Genomic DNA, 15,392 nt, shown 5'->3' with positions numbered 1-15,392 from the left:
AAACAACGAACAGCAAGATTCCAATGAAAAAAAGTAGGTTTCAGCTTTTTTAAAAGAGTTGAGGAAAACAAGATATTTGATACAATTTCATCGCAAATGATACAATTTCATCGTGGACAGTACAGCTTGCAATTCTTAAAATTGGTATATCTTGCATCGACAGAGTGAAGGTGGCTTGAAGTTTCAAAAAAGCAGAATAATTCCCAGCTTGTAAGATATCCATGATATTAAGAGAGCAAGAAGAAAAAATACTATAACTTTTTATCTAAAGACAAAATATTGGTAGTAATGTAGGTAGACTTCTGACAAGAAACCTCTTAGGCTGGATATCTTTACAGCTGCCGATTTTATTGGTGAAATTGGCAGACCAGATTATCTCCCAATCTCCTTCCTATTGCAATCCAATCGCAAATTTTCCTGCATCAAAATTTGCTATGTACCAAGTCAGTGACAGAAATATTATCGTCAAACAGCGATTCGAGTCAACAAATCCATTAATTGTGATTACCGTACCTTTGCTTTATTAAAGTGAATAAGACTCAATGTAGCCAATAAAATTGGTCCGCTTAATATCAAGACACTCTAAATAAACATGACAGCCAGTACCCGTTATATTTGAAGCAAAACCTATTTATTGGCTGTTTATTCTCCCTTTAACAGGATGTGCAACTGAATCTGATAGCGTGTGGGGAGATACCAATGCTCACATACAGTAAACAGTCACGTCAAATATGTTTGCGACCAGTGCCGGGCTGGCTACCATTCAACCCAGCGGGAAAAGCAACCAAAAGGGCGGCAATAGGTTCGATAGTTGCTTAACTTTGGGGTTTAGTAAAATGGGTCTGGAAAAATTTTGTGTAGCCAAGAATCAGTTTTTTGATAATGTCATAATTCATTTTTAAAACCTTTCGCAATAAATGACTGAATGGTTGCAAGTTAAACGGGGTATCGGGGGCTTGTCCTCAGTAACATTTTTTGAAATCGCGATATATAGAACGGCAGAAAATGCCCAATGTTGAAAATCAAAGTAAATTTCTATTCATAATTTGCTTTTGGATGAAGACGACTCTCAGACAAATTGACTGTATTTGAAACGTGTACACAGGTGATAAAAATGTTAGATATCAATTGATATATTGTTTGCTAGAGATATGTAGGAGTTGAAAGTTAGATTAAAGCCCAAAGCCTATCTTTAAGTTAGCGCGACACTATCTTCCAAGATTTTACAGGGAGAAAGCAACACTTATCCAGCCTAAGAGACAAAATCATTTTCCACTAAACTCGCAATCTTCATAAATTTAACAAAATATATGACTTCATTTTATCAAACAGTTATTTTTAAAAGTTTGTAGAATATCTAATAAGAGGTATGATGTGAAAAGGTAAGATTCGCGTTAGCTCCTTCTAGTCGTACAAGTGAATTGTTCCTGCATCTACGCTACAGTTACAAATCATTTATAAGAGATATTATGTCAGTACATCATGGTGCAGAATGAGCGTTTTACCAATGACTAGCAGTAAATGATGGAAAATGTCACCTTCCCCAAGCCCTTTAACGCTAACAAAATTTTCCCAATTTTCAACCATCCGATTTTACACCAAAACAAGCTACTTTTACCTAAATTCTAGTTTCAAAATAATGTTTAATTATTCATGTAAGAAGTAATACTTACCTACGACAATTCATTTTGCTTATGGGACTTCCTTTCTCGTAATTGACGATGAGATACCGACTATCAACAGCAATTCAGGGTGTTTCCTTTGATTGGGAAATTGATCGCCTCGTAGGCCCTAAACGTACAAAAACGATAAAATAAATCCTCTTTAGTTTCTTCTTATTAAGTATGTCTTTTTTAGAAATAGACGCGAGGTTGTCTGAGATACTCAGATACCCCCATTGCCCCCCCCCCTCTCACTACGTCTACACCCTCTTTCTACATCCTCTACAGACATGGAATTAATATAAAGTCTACAGACATTACAGAAATTACAATCTAACCAGTTTTGCAGTGAGTTTTGTCTTGTGGGTACTGTCACAGTTATGATACTACTTTCAATAAAGCAAAATATGTTTTTTCAAGGTATTCGGAGAATCATGCAGCATTTGCTGATCAAACTTTCGCTTTAAATGAATTTTGCGATAACAGGAATTGGGAATCTTTGCAATTAAACTTGATTTTGCTAAATTTTGCTTAATCAGGTGGCTGTTATCGATTTTAGTTCTGTACCGATTTTAGAAAAAACTTCCAATGAACCGCAGAATAACTAAGGCACTTGCCATGAAAACATCAATCCTAGGCTAAAGAAAGCATTTCCCTTGGAGGGGGTAAAAATCTAGGCTCAAATGGACGGCCTATACCTTTGCTTTCAAGCCAATTTTCTTCCCATGCTCGGGATATGATATCTTAAAACAAGAATACATGAGTAGGGAAAATTTTGAACTGCACTTTCTTGAACGTCGCTCAAACTGGCCGGCTATTCTCAAAATTTTCTCTTTTTTTGCCTTCCATTTTTAAATAACTTTCAGAAAGTGCAGTTGAATAAGGAAATGATCCGAGTTAGCGAATGAACATTGCAAGCGTAAGGTTACCTACAAGCGACTGTTTGTATGGTATTAGTTGACCTCTTTGATTGCAACAAAACTTGGACCTGATAAAAAATAAAAATAATACCAATATCAATTTACAAATCATTATCCTTCTCTATTGTTCTCAATAACTTCCTTAAATCTAAATGTCACAAACTCAAAGACTGATTGAATGTTAAAAATTTCTGATCCTTGTTAGGTGTAAGAGTTACACATAAAATGTCGAGCTGAGGATTAGGTCTAAAATTCTAGTATTTATCGCTACCAAATATATTCGAACGATATGATGAGACAGATAGTAAAGTAAAAATAATTTCCAACTTTTTTCTTAAAATTTAGAAAGTCGTTTAGAGACATAAACGTCTGCAACTTCTTAACTTGTGGAGAAAGAGGGTTTAATTAAGCGGTTTCGTTAGAAATTTTTTAAAAGTAAGCATAACTCATTAGAGACCAATGAGTTAATGAAGTCCTTAATAACAAGATCGAGGTTTTAAGGTACTGCAGGGGAGAGGGCTGTAAAAATCTGTGGGATATTTGTTCTTTAAAATATATTATCTTTTCTCAGGTGTGGGGCGGGGTCCCTTTCTGGCTATCATAAGCGCGGGGCCCTGGGCGATGTCCCCCTGGAACCCCCTGGAACAGCCATTGGGTGGAGCCAAGTAACAGGCATAGACAGTCTCAAGATGCAGCCTTGAATTAAGTTTGAAGTTAAACAGCAAGACGTTGAATGTTTTCCTTTTTTTCTAAATAAGAGCTTTAAAACGTAACTCTTTGATTCAAGAATTTGACAATTATATTTTATGGCAAAACCGAGAGAAATTTTTATTCTGCCTGGAATGGACTGTTAACTAAACATTTTAATCCTACATGTATCTGGTTTAAAATTCATAGGATCAAACAAAGTATATCAATATTGATCCAGTTCGGTTTTTACTCTTTTGCATGAAAATGACAATTCCAATTACATCACTATTGCAGGTACCGAACATAATGTACCATTCGCAAATTTGTTTCGGTCGATTAATACGACACATCCTTTACAAGAGCAACAGTATGACGACAGTGAGATGAATGGTCATTGACAATAATCCATTGACTTTAATCGAGATTTTGTCAGCCAACAGGCATGCATTGCGCAGGTACTTCTCTATATAAATCGGCGAACTATCTAGATGAAGCATCCGAAAATGGAATTCAAATTAATTACTACATGTTTGCTTTGGTTTTTCTCACTGTTTTTCATATATTCACGATATATGAATTGCAGAATTCTCAGGTTGCCTTGCCAGCATTTTGCCAACTTCACAGTGACAAGAAAGGGATATGCATTGCTCCTTGCCCAAATTTCTGTCTACGACCACTTATCAGTACAGGAGTGCAAAGCTCAATGTGTTTTCAATCAAAACTGTAAAGCAGTAAGCTACAACGTGAATGGAACATGCATACTCAACAGTGAGGCTCCATCCGATCCACTAAGCATGATTTTTGAAGGAAATCTTACACAAGAAACAGGATGGAGTTTCATGTCAACTAATTACAGCGAGAAATTGGTAAAATCAATTTGATTTTTGAATAAAAATCGCTTGAATGCAAGAAGCTTAAAATCGTAGCTTTTAATCAAAGGTTATAAGAATACGATAGTTGTAATAAAATAATAATGATAATAGTGAAAATTTTTCAATCATTAAAATTCAATTACACTACAATTACAAACCTATCTATTACATAGATAATGTGCAACTGGTTAGCCTGGGTTTACAAGCTAATACTATTAAAATCATAAGTTCAAAAAGGAAAACTGATAAAAAACAACCAAAGTTAAAAATCATGTAATTCAGAGTTTGGAGAAATCATCTTACTCCTAGGAAGGAAATACAGAATTTCCCACAAATCAACGTTTAGCATCGGCCTTCTTCAATCCCAGACAAAATTGTTGAGACAAGGGGTGGGGGAAAGTTATTTTTCAAAGAAAACAGAAAATAACAACTTTCCTTGAAAAGTCTCAACTGTTTTTGTCCGCGATAATAGCTAATGTCATTCACTTCAATATACCTAAACACCAATTTATCAAATATAAGCGCACAGTATCAACTTAGACATGACAAAATTGGGAAAACGTAGTTTCTCTGTGCTTCTGCAGAAATGTGAAAGGTACCACGTGCCCACAGTACCCCCGGGTCAAACGTCTCCGGTCTCTTTCTTTTTATGCTTGTAGATTAATCACAAACAGCACACAAGTGTTACGTGAAATTCAAAACAGGCTTAGTTTTTTGCACCGCTTTTCAAAATCCTTTAATAAGCAGGAACCTAATAAATGTGAACAAAGAGAACAAGTGAGAGCAAAAAATAAAAATGAAGCAGGTTTGATGTTGTCAATGACGTTTCAATGGAGGTAAATAATGTTTACAAATTCAGATTGTGCACCCTGGATATTGTTTTCAGGGTTATATCTTTGCATGATATACTTAGTATTGAAGGTTTTCTGTTACTCTTGAAAACTTCAAAAATTGTTATGTGTTGCTTTTTAATAGGTTGGACACATATGTCAGAAGCATCAACCATGTGGTGAAAAATTCTGCATGGATTCTTGCGAATGCCCTGGATATCAGTGCATCAGTTGTGGCGCAGATGCCACCGTAGAATGCCCTGATGGTAATGATATTTTCTTGTATGTGTTTGTTTTAGAAAAATACCAAATAAAATACATGAACATAGGAGGCTCTGCTCAAGAATGAAACAAATTAAATACCTTAAGTTTCTTTGCTCCTAGAAGTTTTGACAAGGAATTCTTTTGCTGTCTCGCCTAGGTCATACGTTTGTTATGAAGAACGGTAAAGTATGTCTTACATATATTAATGATGTCTTCAGAAGAACAAAGGACTGCACTCAAAAATTCTTCTTTGAAACTGGGAAGGATGGCCTATTTCTAAAACATACCCAAACCAATATGTGTGTTGGTCTCAAAGAAGAAGAAGGGAAGCTATTAGCAAAAAAGTGTGGGACCTTAGACACAATATGGCGAAGAAGCGGTGCGAGTATCTTGTGGAATGCCGCGACAAATAACTGCTTGTTCAATCATTTACCTTGGGTATACGAGTCTACAAAAAGGGAGCTGGCTGAATGCTATAAACATAATAACACAATGTCGATTGTTTACGGTGAGTACTTCAAATCGAATTATTCTCATGAACAAGAATAAGATGCAAGAAGCGACTGTACGTCAATCGCTGTTAGAAAAACGTCGACTTTCTTTAAAAGGCAACATTATGCTTGAAAGATAGACATTGCGATCAAAATTTATGCTCGAAATTTCTCAAAACATGTTTATCTTCGTGTACCAAGTGGCATAGAATATAATCAACTACATATGTGCCTATCATTGTTGTCCTAAAATGATTTCTAAAGCTAAATTCTTACATTCTTCAAAATTTTTAATGCCTTTCGATCGATTGTTGACTTTTGCTTATGCTTTTAATAGATTCAAAATAATAGACAAATAACTGCTAAAGCAGCGGAAACTTTGTTCTGGCTGTTTTTCTCTCAATACTAAATCTTAGACATGAGCCTAATGAAAATTCTTAAGATAAAGATTAATTTCTAATCTTATCTATCAGACACTAAAAAAGGGAAGAGATCCGCTTTCATATATGTCCAGTAATAACATTATAGCAAGACTTCATTCCATTTTGCAAGATAGCAAGACTTCATTAGAAGCTTACCATAAAAAATATGTCTTGGATGTGACGAAGGAAGTTTACATGTCAAATTTCAAATTTTATGCCTTGTTTAGAAGTTAGAATTAAAAATGGCTATGGTTATTCCAATTCACAAAAAAGGTGATATAACAAATAAGGCAAATTATAGACCTATCTCTCTATTATCAGTTTTTAGCAAAATCTTTGAAAAACTAATGCATCAGCGACTTTATAATTTTTTAGAACTCCATGAGATTCTTTTTGAGTTGCAATTTGGCTTTCGTAGTGGCCACTCGACTGACCATGCATTGATAAGTTTAACTGAGAGAATAAAATGTACACTTGACTCTAATAAAATTGGATGTGGAATCTTCATAGACTTACAGAAAGCTTTTGATACTGTAAATCATCAAATTCTATTGCAAAAACTGAATCATTATGGTATAAGAGGCATTACTTTAAAGTGGTTTGAGTATTACCTGACTGACAGATTGCAAATTGTCTCAGTAAATGGATATTCCTCTAATCCTGGAAAAATGACATGTGGAGTTCCTCAAGGCTCTGTACTAGGACCTTTACTTTTTTGATCCATATAAATGACTTGCCGAATGTATCCAAAATTCTTTCTTTTTTTTATTTGCAGATGATACAAATATATATTACGAATCTGATAACTTAAACAAACTAACTTATATAATTAATAGAGAGTTGCTGAAAGTAAAGTCGTGGCTTGAAATAAACAAACTAGCGCTTAACATTGAGAAAAGAAATTTTGTCATATTCTGTTCACCAAGAAAGAAATTCGTTGAAAACATAACTATAAAATTTGGTAAGAAGCCTGTCTCTAGATCTGGGTATGTTAAGTTCCTAGGCCTACTGATGGATGAACATCTTTCCTGGAGATATCATATTTCAGAACTAACTAAGAAACTTTCAAGAACATCTGGTATCCTCATTAAGATCCGACATTTCCTTCTCCTTGATATTTTAAAGAATCTTTACTATTCCATTTCCTTCTCATTTCTTTGCTACGGCTTCACAGCTTGGGGTCTTTGACATAAAACCTTTCTGGAACCGCTCTTCTTACTACAAAAAAAGCTATTGAGGTCTATCTCATTTCACCCCAATAGATCTCCCTCAACACCAATATTTGCCTCACTTAAAATTCTCAAATTAAAGGATATGATTCACCAGGATAGTCTTAAATTTGTTTACAAGTCACTCAATCATCTTTCACCTTCTCATTTCCACAACTATTTTCAGCTTAGTAGCACAGTTCACAGCCATGGAACGCGTCAGGCAATTAGTGGTAATGTTTTCCAACCTTCAAGGAATACATTTTTGTATGGGCTCAGGTCGATTAGATACCTTGGTGTTAAACTCTGGAATGATATTCCAACATACATTCAAATTTCAGCGTCCTTAAATATTTTCAAATCAAAACAGAAAGAATTTCTCATAAATGGTTATATTCTACATCAATATTGAGGTAATTCCTAAGGATCTCCTCAGCCTCTAAGTCAATGTTTATTCCAATGTTTTGCGGAGGCTTTCTGGTTTCTCTTTTGATTTAAAGAAAAAATTTCACTTCTTAGTTTTAGATGGGGGCCCTCTCTCGATTAGTTCATCTATAAGAGAGCTCCTCCTTAGACAAATTAATTTAAATACATAATGTCTTGTAATGTTCTATTTTTAAGTTCTATGTTGTAATGTTATGTTAATAAATTTTATTCTGTATTGAAATGTATTTAGATATATTTGTCAATGAAATTGAATTGAATTGAATTGAATACTGCGTATGTACAAAAAATGTCGACAATACTAGCCACGACAGATGTCCACATAATTTCCCAATGACGTTGCAGAAAACACTTTTTCTTTTAAGTAAACCATTTTTGTTAAGCTCATAGGAGACGCTTTGTGTTTCTGTATTGTTAGCTATAGATTTTTATCATATTGCATTCCTCTTTCAGACAGACAGCAAGAATAACCAGTTAGAATAAAAACAAGCCGTTAACAAAGTATTTGGACGGTTATTGGACATAAAAGCATATAAAAAGGTTGAAAATTACACTGTGACACAGCAGTATCGCAATATAAACATTTTAAATAAACTGATATGTCTAATCTTCTTTTGCCTTCTCCTCAAATAGTGCAATGAAATTGAATAGATTTTTACTCATTTTAAATTTTTCTCACTTTTAAGGTATTTTCCTCAATTTTTGGATTACATTTTCTATATATCTTGAATGATATGAGAAACTTGAAACCAGCCAGTCCTTTACTTGGACAGCGATAATAAGATTCACGTGCAAAAAGAATTTTTAGATTTCATCCTGTAAAGATTATCTGGAACGAGAACGTGATAAATCAATTACATCACATGTTTTGAATTAAGTAAATACTCAAAACGTTGATGGTATTTTTCCCACATATGTGTCTTTTGCTGTAGTCTATCAAACCGATTTAGTATAGTCCCCGACGTGGGGGTTTTCCTAGGCAATATTTCAATGGGCGTGACCGTTTGAAAGGAAAAGGCGACTGATGTCTAAAAAGGATGACTTCATAGTAAGAATGAAGCATCCAAGAGAATCTTTTCTATATTTCAACCAGTATGTGTTAAGGGTCTACTACATACCATGTCTATGTCAGTCACTAGGGTAGAAAATTTCAGTATCGATAGCGTCTAGAGACAAACTTAAAAGCATTTAGACAGACTTATTGAAAATTAAGCACTTTTTTATTATAACTCGATTCCTTTTTATTTCTTGCAGTTTTCTTCTACATATTACTAATATAGTTGTACTTATTTTAACATTAACTTTATGCTCGGAAACTTTTGTTAAATCAATTGTGTACCATGTTATTTGTTTTAGGAGATACCACTTCATAAACTTTTTATTAAATATTGTTTCTAAAAATCATTAAATGAGCACAAATGAACTGACGTTCGAATACCTTAATGGCTTGCTACATTCTGTTTTTAGCCTAACAATTCCTAATCAAGAGGCATTGATTCTATTTTCCTGCATTCAAATGTCTTTTACTACCCCCTATTTTCTTTATCCTTGATACCATCCTCGTGATTACCCCCCCCCCCCAAATCCCGATTGTTCTTTCCAGAAGCGGGAAGTTCAGTGGCCAAGGCACAGGCCTTACATGATGCCGAATCATCAGCATCTGCGACTCAGATTTGATCGTTTTGGGTAAAGCTAATTTGATGCGCCCTTTTCATTGGGAACTACTTGATGTTAAATCAACTCGATAAAACAAAAGTCGCTCTCTGTGGATTGAAATACGGTCTTTTTAACACGACATTGCAACATGACACAAAAGTGATGACGTCATAAAATATATGCTTAGAAATTTTATATTAAGACCAAATAACCTTAAATGTCATTATGAAACCTTTCTAAAAATGTGCAAAACAGTTGTATTCGCCATAAATTGGCTTAGATATAGCCAAATAGTACAACCTCTTTTCCCCATCAAATTGCTGTGATTAGCTTTTATCTAAACAATCAATGAACCAGAGAAAAACATTATTGGCTAAACTTAGACTTTTTATTTGCTAACTTAACTGATCCTTCACTTTAAGATGTGTTTTATTATGTTATTTTTACGAAAATTATTATCTTTAAGAAGATATTATTTATAACGTTCCACTTTGGAACTCTTTCTTGTTTTTCCAAAACGGAGTGCCAAGTATTTGGATACACCCTTCGATTAGCAGGTATCTTTGAAAGAAATCATATCTTTTCACATGGCCTAAATGTGAAATATCACCAGGTAATCGCGGATCGGACAAAACGTCAACTACAAATACTACGTCTACAACATAAGATGCAGCATTAAGATATCAGGTACCCATTGGCAAATGAGCCCAGCAAATTGTCTACAACCGTTGACAAAATATATTTGAACTGCAATTTTTTCACAAATTTACCTGATACCGCCACCCCCTCTCCCCGAGTACAATGGTGCAAGTTGTAAATCAATGTGCCTTTCATACGCAAAATTGCTGAAGGGGAGAGGAAGTGAAAATTCGTTTGTTGTTGCATGTTGTTGTATGCATACACTTTTGGTTACTTGGATTAGGTCAGACCCCAGGGGGTACTCCTATAAGCCTGACAGGGGGGTCCAGGTAATAACACAACGCCTTAGTTTGGCTTGCGATTTATTATAGACAATGAACAAGGCTTTATCTTTCCCGAATCAGCAACAGTCAATGGCGAAGAAATTTGTCAAAAAAGGACCAGGCGTGCACAAAGAAATGGATGCTACCAAGGACATAATTTCTGTCCTTGTGCTACCATTTGAGGGTTATTGTCAAAAAGACTACCATTTGAGGGTATTTTTTAACATTTCAGCTTTGGTCCTCTTTGACCCTGACTGGAACCCTCTGTGAGCATGAAACCGAAGTCGTCAAATGCATAGCACGACAAGCCAAAACAGATATCTATATGCAAGAACCTATGCAAGCACGACACGCCAACAGAGCTACATACAATGCCAGATCAAAGCTTTCAACTAACCTATGTTCACTGTTATAGACGGATCTGCATCTTCTAGCTGTAACTCTTGTACCTCGGGTTTCCAATGGGAGAAATTGTCCTTTCAACCTGCAGTTAACAAATTGTATCAGGAATATACAAATATAATTTGCAAAGAATTATAACAAGGAAGAATTCAAATTGCATGCAAGACAATACAGTTTACCTCACAGACAAGTGCTTCATAAACAAGCTAGAAAATCGTGTATGCTCATCCGCATAAGGGCACGCAGAAATACCCGAAGGCCTTCAGAGCCACCCCAAACAATGACAGTCTATTCTCTAGCAAATCTTCTTTTCAACGGTCGAAAATGCACAACACGCCTTTCTACATTTTGCAGCAAAGGAATATCGAGTGCAAATGATGCGACAGGAAGAGTTTTGACAGTTTTTTGGTCATGCAAAACTAACAAGAGAACTTGCCTATGTAGAGAAAAAGCAGCTTTGTTACGGCATAAATTCTGTAAGAGCGATTACAAAGCATATAACATTTTGCAAGAAGCTGCCATTGGATAATCGGTCAATGTGGACACAAATTATGCTGAATACACAGAGCAGTCATGGAGATGGTAGCCATTGTATAAGTTAATAGAGGGCGTGTTGTTAATTTGGATAAGTTTGAAAGCTCTACAACCACTTGATATATATCTCAAATTGCAGTTAATCAATTAACTAGCAATATTATGAAGAAACTTTAATTTTTGTCGATCTTTTAAAGCTAGATCTTTCAAAAGAAGCTGACTGTTCTTTCGTGACACATTTCTTAAAATGTCCCTCTTTTCAATCTTTTTTGTTCTTGGTTTCCCTAAGTGTCCCTTTCGGTCATAGTTTCTGCAAAATTCTAAGTGTTGTTGTTTTGATCAACAAAGACAAGGTCATTGACAGTGACAGTTTCTCCCAAACTTACAAAAGCTCTTTTAGCATGAAATTGTAGACTTGCTTTATTTGATTAAAATATCTCTATTGGTATAAACGCTGTTAATTCATCTTCAAGTAACTATCAACTATACACTGGAGGAAGAATATTTTTGTCTTAACTTACGTAAAAATTGACATATTCAAAAAGGTTCAAAAAATGTCAGGTGTATTTGTTTTTTTGCATTGCATTTTTTATTTTCAAACATAAACGTAAAGAATGCATTAAACTTTAAATATATATATTCGCTTTTGCAAGGATATTTTTTGAGTTCTCAAGTCAATTTTTTATATAGGTTTCGTCGATTTGAATGTGATTATGGACCCGTTATAATTAAGCATCTGTTGTTATAGACTTCCAAACCTACTTAATGCAAACACGATAATATGTAAAATAAGCTAAACTTTCAGTTTGTAAAGGGGCGGCATTCTGACCCTTCCCCCCCCCCTGCGACCTCAACCCAAGCACGCCACTGGTCTAGAGAAAAATCTGAATGAGTTTCAGGTTACGGCTATGGTTTTTCAGATAAAGGTAATGTATTATTCATGGTAGATATTTACGGCGCATGGACAACTTCGCAACTGCAAACAAAGACAATCTCGTTTGTTTCCAATGCTCTTGTTTGAAATTTCTGCCAAGAGATTTGCTTCCGATGTAATTCTGTACTTAAATTCGGGGAGTACATTCTCGCTCTCTTGGTCTAAATTTTTGTGTCAACCAGCCAATCATATCAATTGATTTTCACAAAACTTCTGAGTTATTGCCTTTATCAATTTTCAAATGTTTCTTAGCTTTCTTGCTTCGAGTACTGTAGCTTTTTAACTTTTCCGATTACTTAGAACACGTTTCTAATGACAATTTTCTTATAAAATATGAGTGCAATATGGGTGAACTGGCCCGGGTGGTCAGGTGGCAATCGCCACCCAAGGCCGGTTTACACTAGGTAGCATTAAGCTGCTGTAACTTGCTGTAAAATACTTGTAAAATTTACACATAAGAAAATAGATGCAACTCCTAGCGGGATATGTTTGCAAAATGTCGCAACAAGTTGCAGGATAATCGGAGGCAATCCTGGATACCAATTAAAAAGTCAAACCAAAACAGGTAGAAGCAGGCTATGTAGTAGCTCCACTGCTCTTGGTTTTGCCACATAAACAACTGCATACCATAAATCCTCGAATAAGCCCCCGGAGATCGTTTTGCAAAAATGATTTTTAGGTGGGAGCTTCTTCGTGGGGAGGGCTTATTGAAGAGAGGTGAGGATGATTTCATGTTTGATAGTTTCTTAAAGGTCAACATGAAAGAAAGATAATTTTTATTGTTGAAAACAGACAAAACTTATAATATGACACTCCCTATTGCTTTTTTGTCATCAACAACAGATGCAATATTCTATAGCTATTGTAGCTAATTATGAATTAGAATAAGCATTGTAGGGGGAAGCTAGTTAGTTGCTAATGCTTCTCTCGAAAAAGGGCCCACGGGGGCTTTTTCAAAGGAAGGGAGGCTTATTTGCAAAAATTAATATTTTTAGGCGGAGGATTATTTGAAGGAGGGGGTGCTTATACACAGGTGGGGGCTAATTCAAAGATTTACGGTAGATAAACACAAATAAAACAGCGATTGTGGCTGAGGGGTGGGGCATAGCTTCGCTAGAAGTAATTTATTAGGAGCTCATCATTCATTTTTCAATGGCTATCGCATCCAGGGCCGTCGAGAGCCAGCTTGGGCCCAGGGGTGATTCACATAACTGGACCCCCTTAAGAAAATTTCCTGTGGCCATGCCCTTCAGTCTCCCGGAGAATTTGGGAAGCGCCTTTTTTTAAATTACAATTGTTGAGAAAGTTTTTTAAGGATTTTTACAGGAATATGCAAAAATATTTTACATGAATCAGGGACATGTGGATATTTCTCTGTAATAAACTTACAGGTGCTGATTCCATTTAGGTAGCTTAAATAGCAGCTTTTTGCATTATAAATAAATCTTATTGCATTATTACGGGCCCCATCGGAGCACATGCCCCGGACCTTTTGCCCCACTTAACCCCCCATCTCGACGCCCCTGATCGCATCTAATCTCTCTGGACCCCATTCAAACGAACAATTTATGTCCAGTAACCAAATCGTCTCAGTGGTGGAAATGGAGCATTTTTCCTGGGGGGGGGGGGGGGTGGCTCCGATCACGATGACATCATGCGAAGTGTCCAGTTCCTTGCGTGTGTCTTCAACACAAGTTTGCAAACAGTTCAAAACTGTCGAACTGGTCCGATAAGACCAATTAAAACTTTTGCCAAGTCCCGATTAGAACTTGGGAGCACCCTGAATTTTTTATAACAGCTGTTTAAGCAGTGACATATGAATAGAAATTGCTTTTGAATTGACAAAAGCATTTTGAATGGATAGATACATTGTAAAAGCAGTTCTTCATTAATTCATGACAAAGCTACAGGTATAGTTTACAATCTTAGTATTAATATTAAGATATCATATGACAGTCATATATTATATGACAATTCATTGGTTGAATTGGAACTGTCTGTTGATAGAGTGAATTGAAGCAAGTCAAAGAGCATTTAAGATTCTCACAGAAGCAATGCTGGTAGTGGCAATTGTGAAAACCAGAGCATGCCATCTGCAGACGTGGGTAAATGTAAAGAGTGCAAAACATGAATCTGAAACTCGTATAATTCGAAGGCTCGTGATAAAAACGATTCTAAATATCTTAAATGCTTCTTTAAGCTTCCTCCTTTTCGATAAAATGGAAGCTGGTGGCTTTGACCTAATCCATGTCAAAAAGCTTAGATTAAAAAGCATTACTTCTTCAATTTGGCACATTCGTAATATGTTTGTCGAGCGGGAAATGTTAACTTTATCTGGGAAAAAAACTTCCATACCTAAAATGTGCAAAATATATGGTTTTAGCCTAATCTTGATGTTGTAATGGCAACTAAAGATGGCAGGTATTTTCATAGAAACTTTTCAATGAAATGAGTCGATTCCCGGATCGTGGTAGTTTTGCACGAGCCGCTATTACGAAAGCTTTCCGGACTGTCAGAGTACAAAAGCAAAAGGAACAGAAACGAAGCCTTGTGGTTTTATGAGTACGTATCATAAAAATTTGTGCTCAGTGCTGATATAGTTGCAGCAAGAAGCACAAAAAGATAACTTCAAACAACAGCAAATTTCATTCAGGTTACTGGATGACCAGAACTTCAAATTTTCACATTAAGGTAGACATTGTAGATTTTTGTATGACTGTGAGGAAAATTTCATTAATACTGTGAATATTGCTTCCATTTTTAAAGCGCGCATTTTTGAGCTGAAACTGAAAATGCAAACACCAAAAACTGAAAGGACAAATACCAGGTTGGGCAAAAAAGTGTCCGTTTCCTATGCAAACAAAATAAGCCGCTGCGAGATCGCCGCTGCGAGATCGCCGCTGCGATACCAATGTGCTGCGAGGTTGCATATACGCTATCGCTACGAAGATGAGCACATGATGAAATGGATTTGAAATTTTCTAGATCATTCCTACCTTCATTTATCATTCTATTATTCATAAGCTTACAAAACGTGTCAACTTTACACTTTGATTAAAAGTTTTGACTATTACCATTGATGGTAAAACAAAAGAGAAATGT

The 15,392-nt window shown here is 35.6% G+C and overlaps 2 protein-coding genes across 6 annotated transcripts in view; one reads left to right on the top strand and one right to left on the bottom strand.

The window, feature by feature from the left end:
• Positions 1–1,543: 1,543 nt before the first annotated feature.
• The window catches only part of LOC135691438 (sulfotransferase 1E1), a 48,723-nt gene continuing 34,874 nt past the window's right edge, over positions 1,544–15,392 (bottom strand). For 2 of the 3 annotated variants that reach the window (XM_089115992.1, XM_065209306.2), the window contains exons 4-6: positions 10,818–10,904; positions 2,595–2,649; positions 1,544–1,791 (exon numbers count right to left, since the gene is read on the bottom strand). The gene's annotated coding sequence lies outside the window, so the exon portion shown is untranslated. The remainder of the gene's footprint in view (positions 1,792–2,594; positions 2,650–10,817; positions 10,905–15,392) is intronic. The other variant, XM_065209307.2, reaches the window with a different exon arrangement.
• LOC135691439 (uncharacterized) lies at positions 1,782–13,789 on the top strand. Of its 3 annotated transcripts, none has more exons than XM_065209310.2 (4): positions 1,782–4,137; positions 5,119–5,239; positions 5,395–5,745; positions 8,260–13,789. In XM_065209310.2, the coding sequence occupies exons 1-4, from the start codon at positions 3,760–3,762 to the stop codon at positions 8,283–8,285; spliced, it is 876 nt and encodes a 291-aa protein (XP_065065382.2). In that variant the 5' UTR covers positions 1,782–3,759; the 3' UTR covers positions 8,286–13,789. The 3 variants fall into 3 exon arrangements, with proteins under 3 accessions (XP_065065382.2, XP_065065383.2, XP_065065381.2); XM_065209311.2 differs by having other exon boundaries at positions 8,256–13,789; XM_065209309.2 differs by having other exon boundaries at positions 5,395–13,789.

The sequence above is a fragment of the Rhopilema esculentum genome, chromosome 4 (assembly GCF_057945365.1).
Source record: "Rhopilema esculentum isolate cy_ngs chromosome 4, ASM5794536v1, whole genome shotgun sequence".
NCBI classification, from domain to species: domain Eukaryota; kingdom Metazoa; phylum Cnidaria; class Scyphozoa; order Rhizostomeae; family Rhizostomatidae; genus Rhopilema; species Rhopilema esculentum.
Note: the sequence above shows the minus strand (reverse complement) of the source record. Positions and strands in the feature narration are given on the sequence as shown.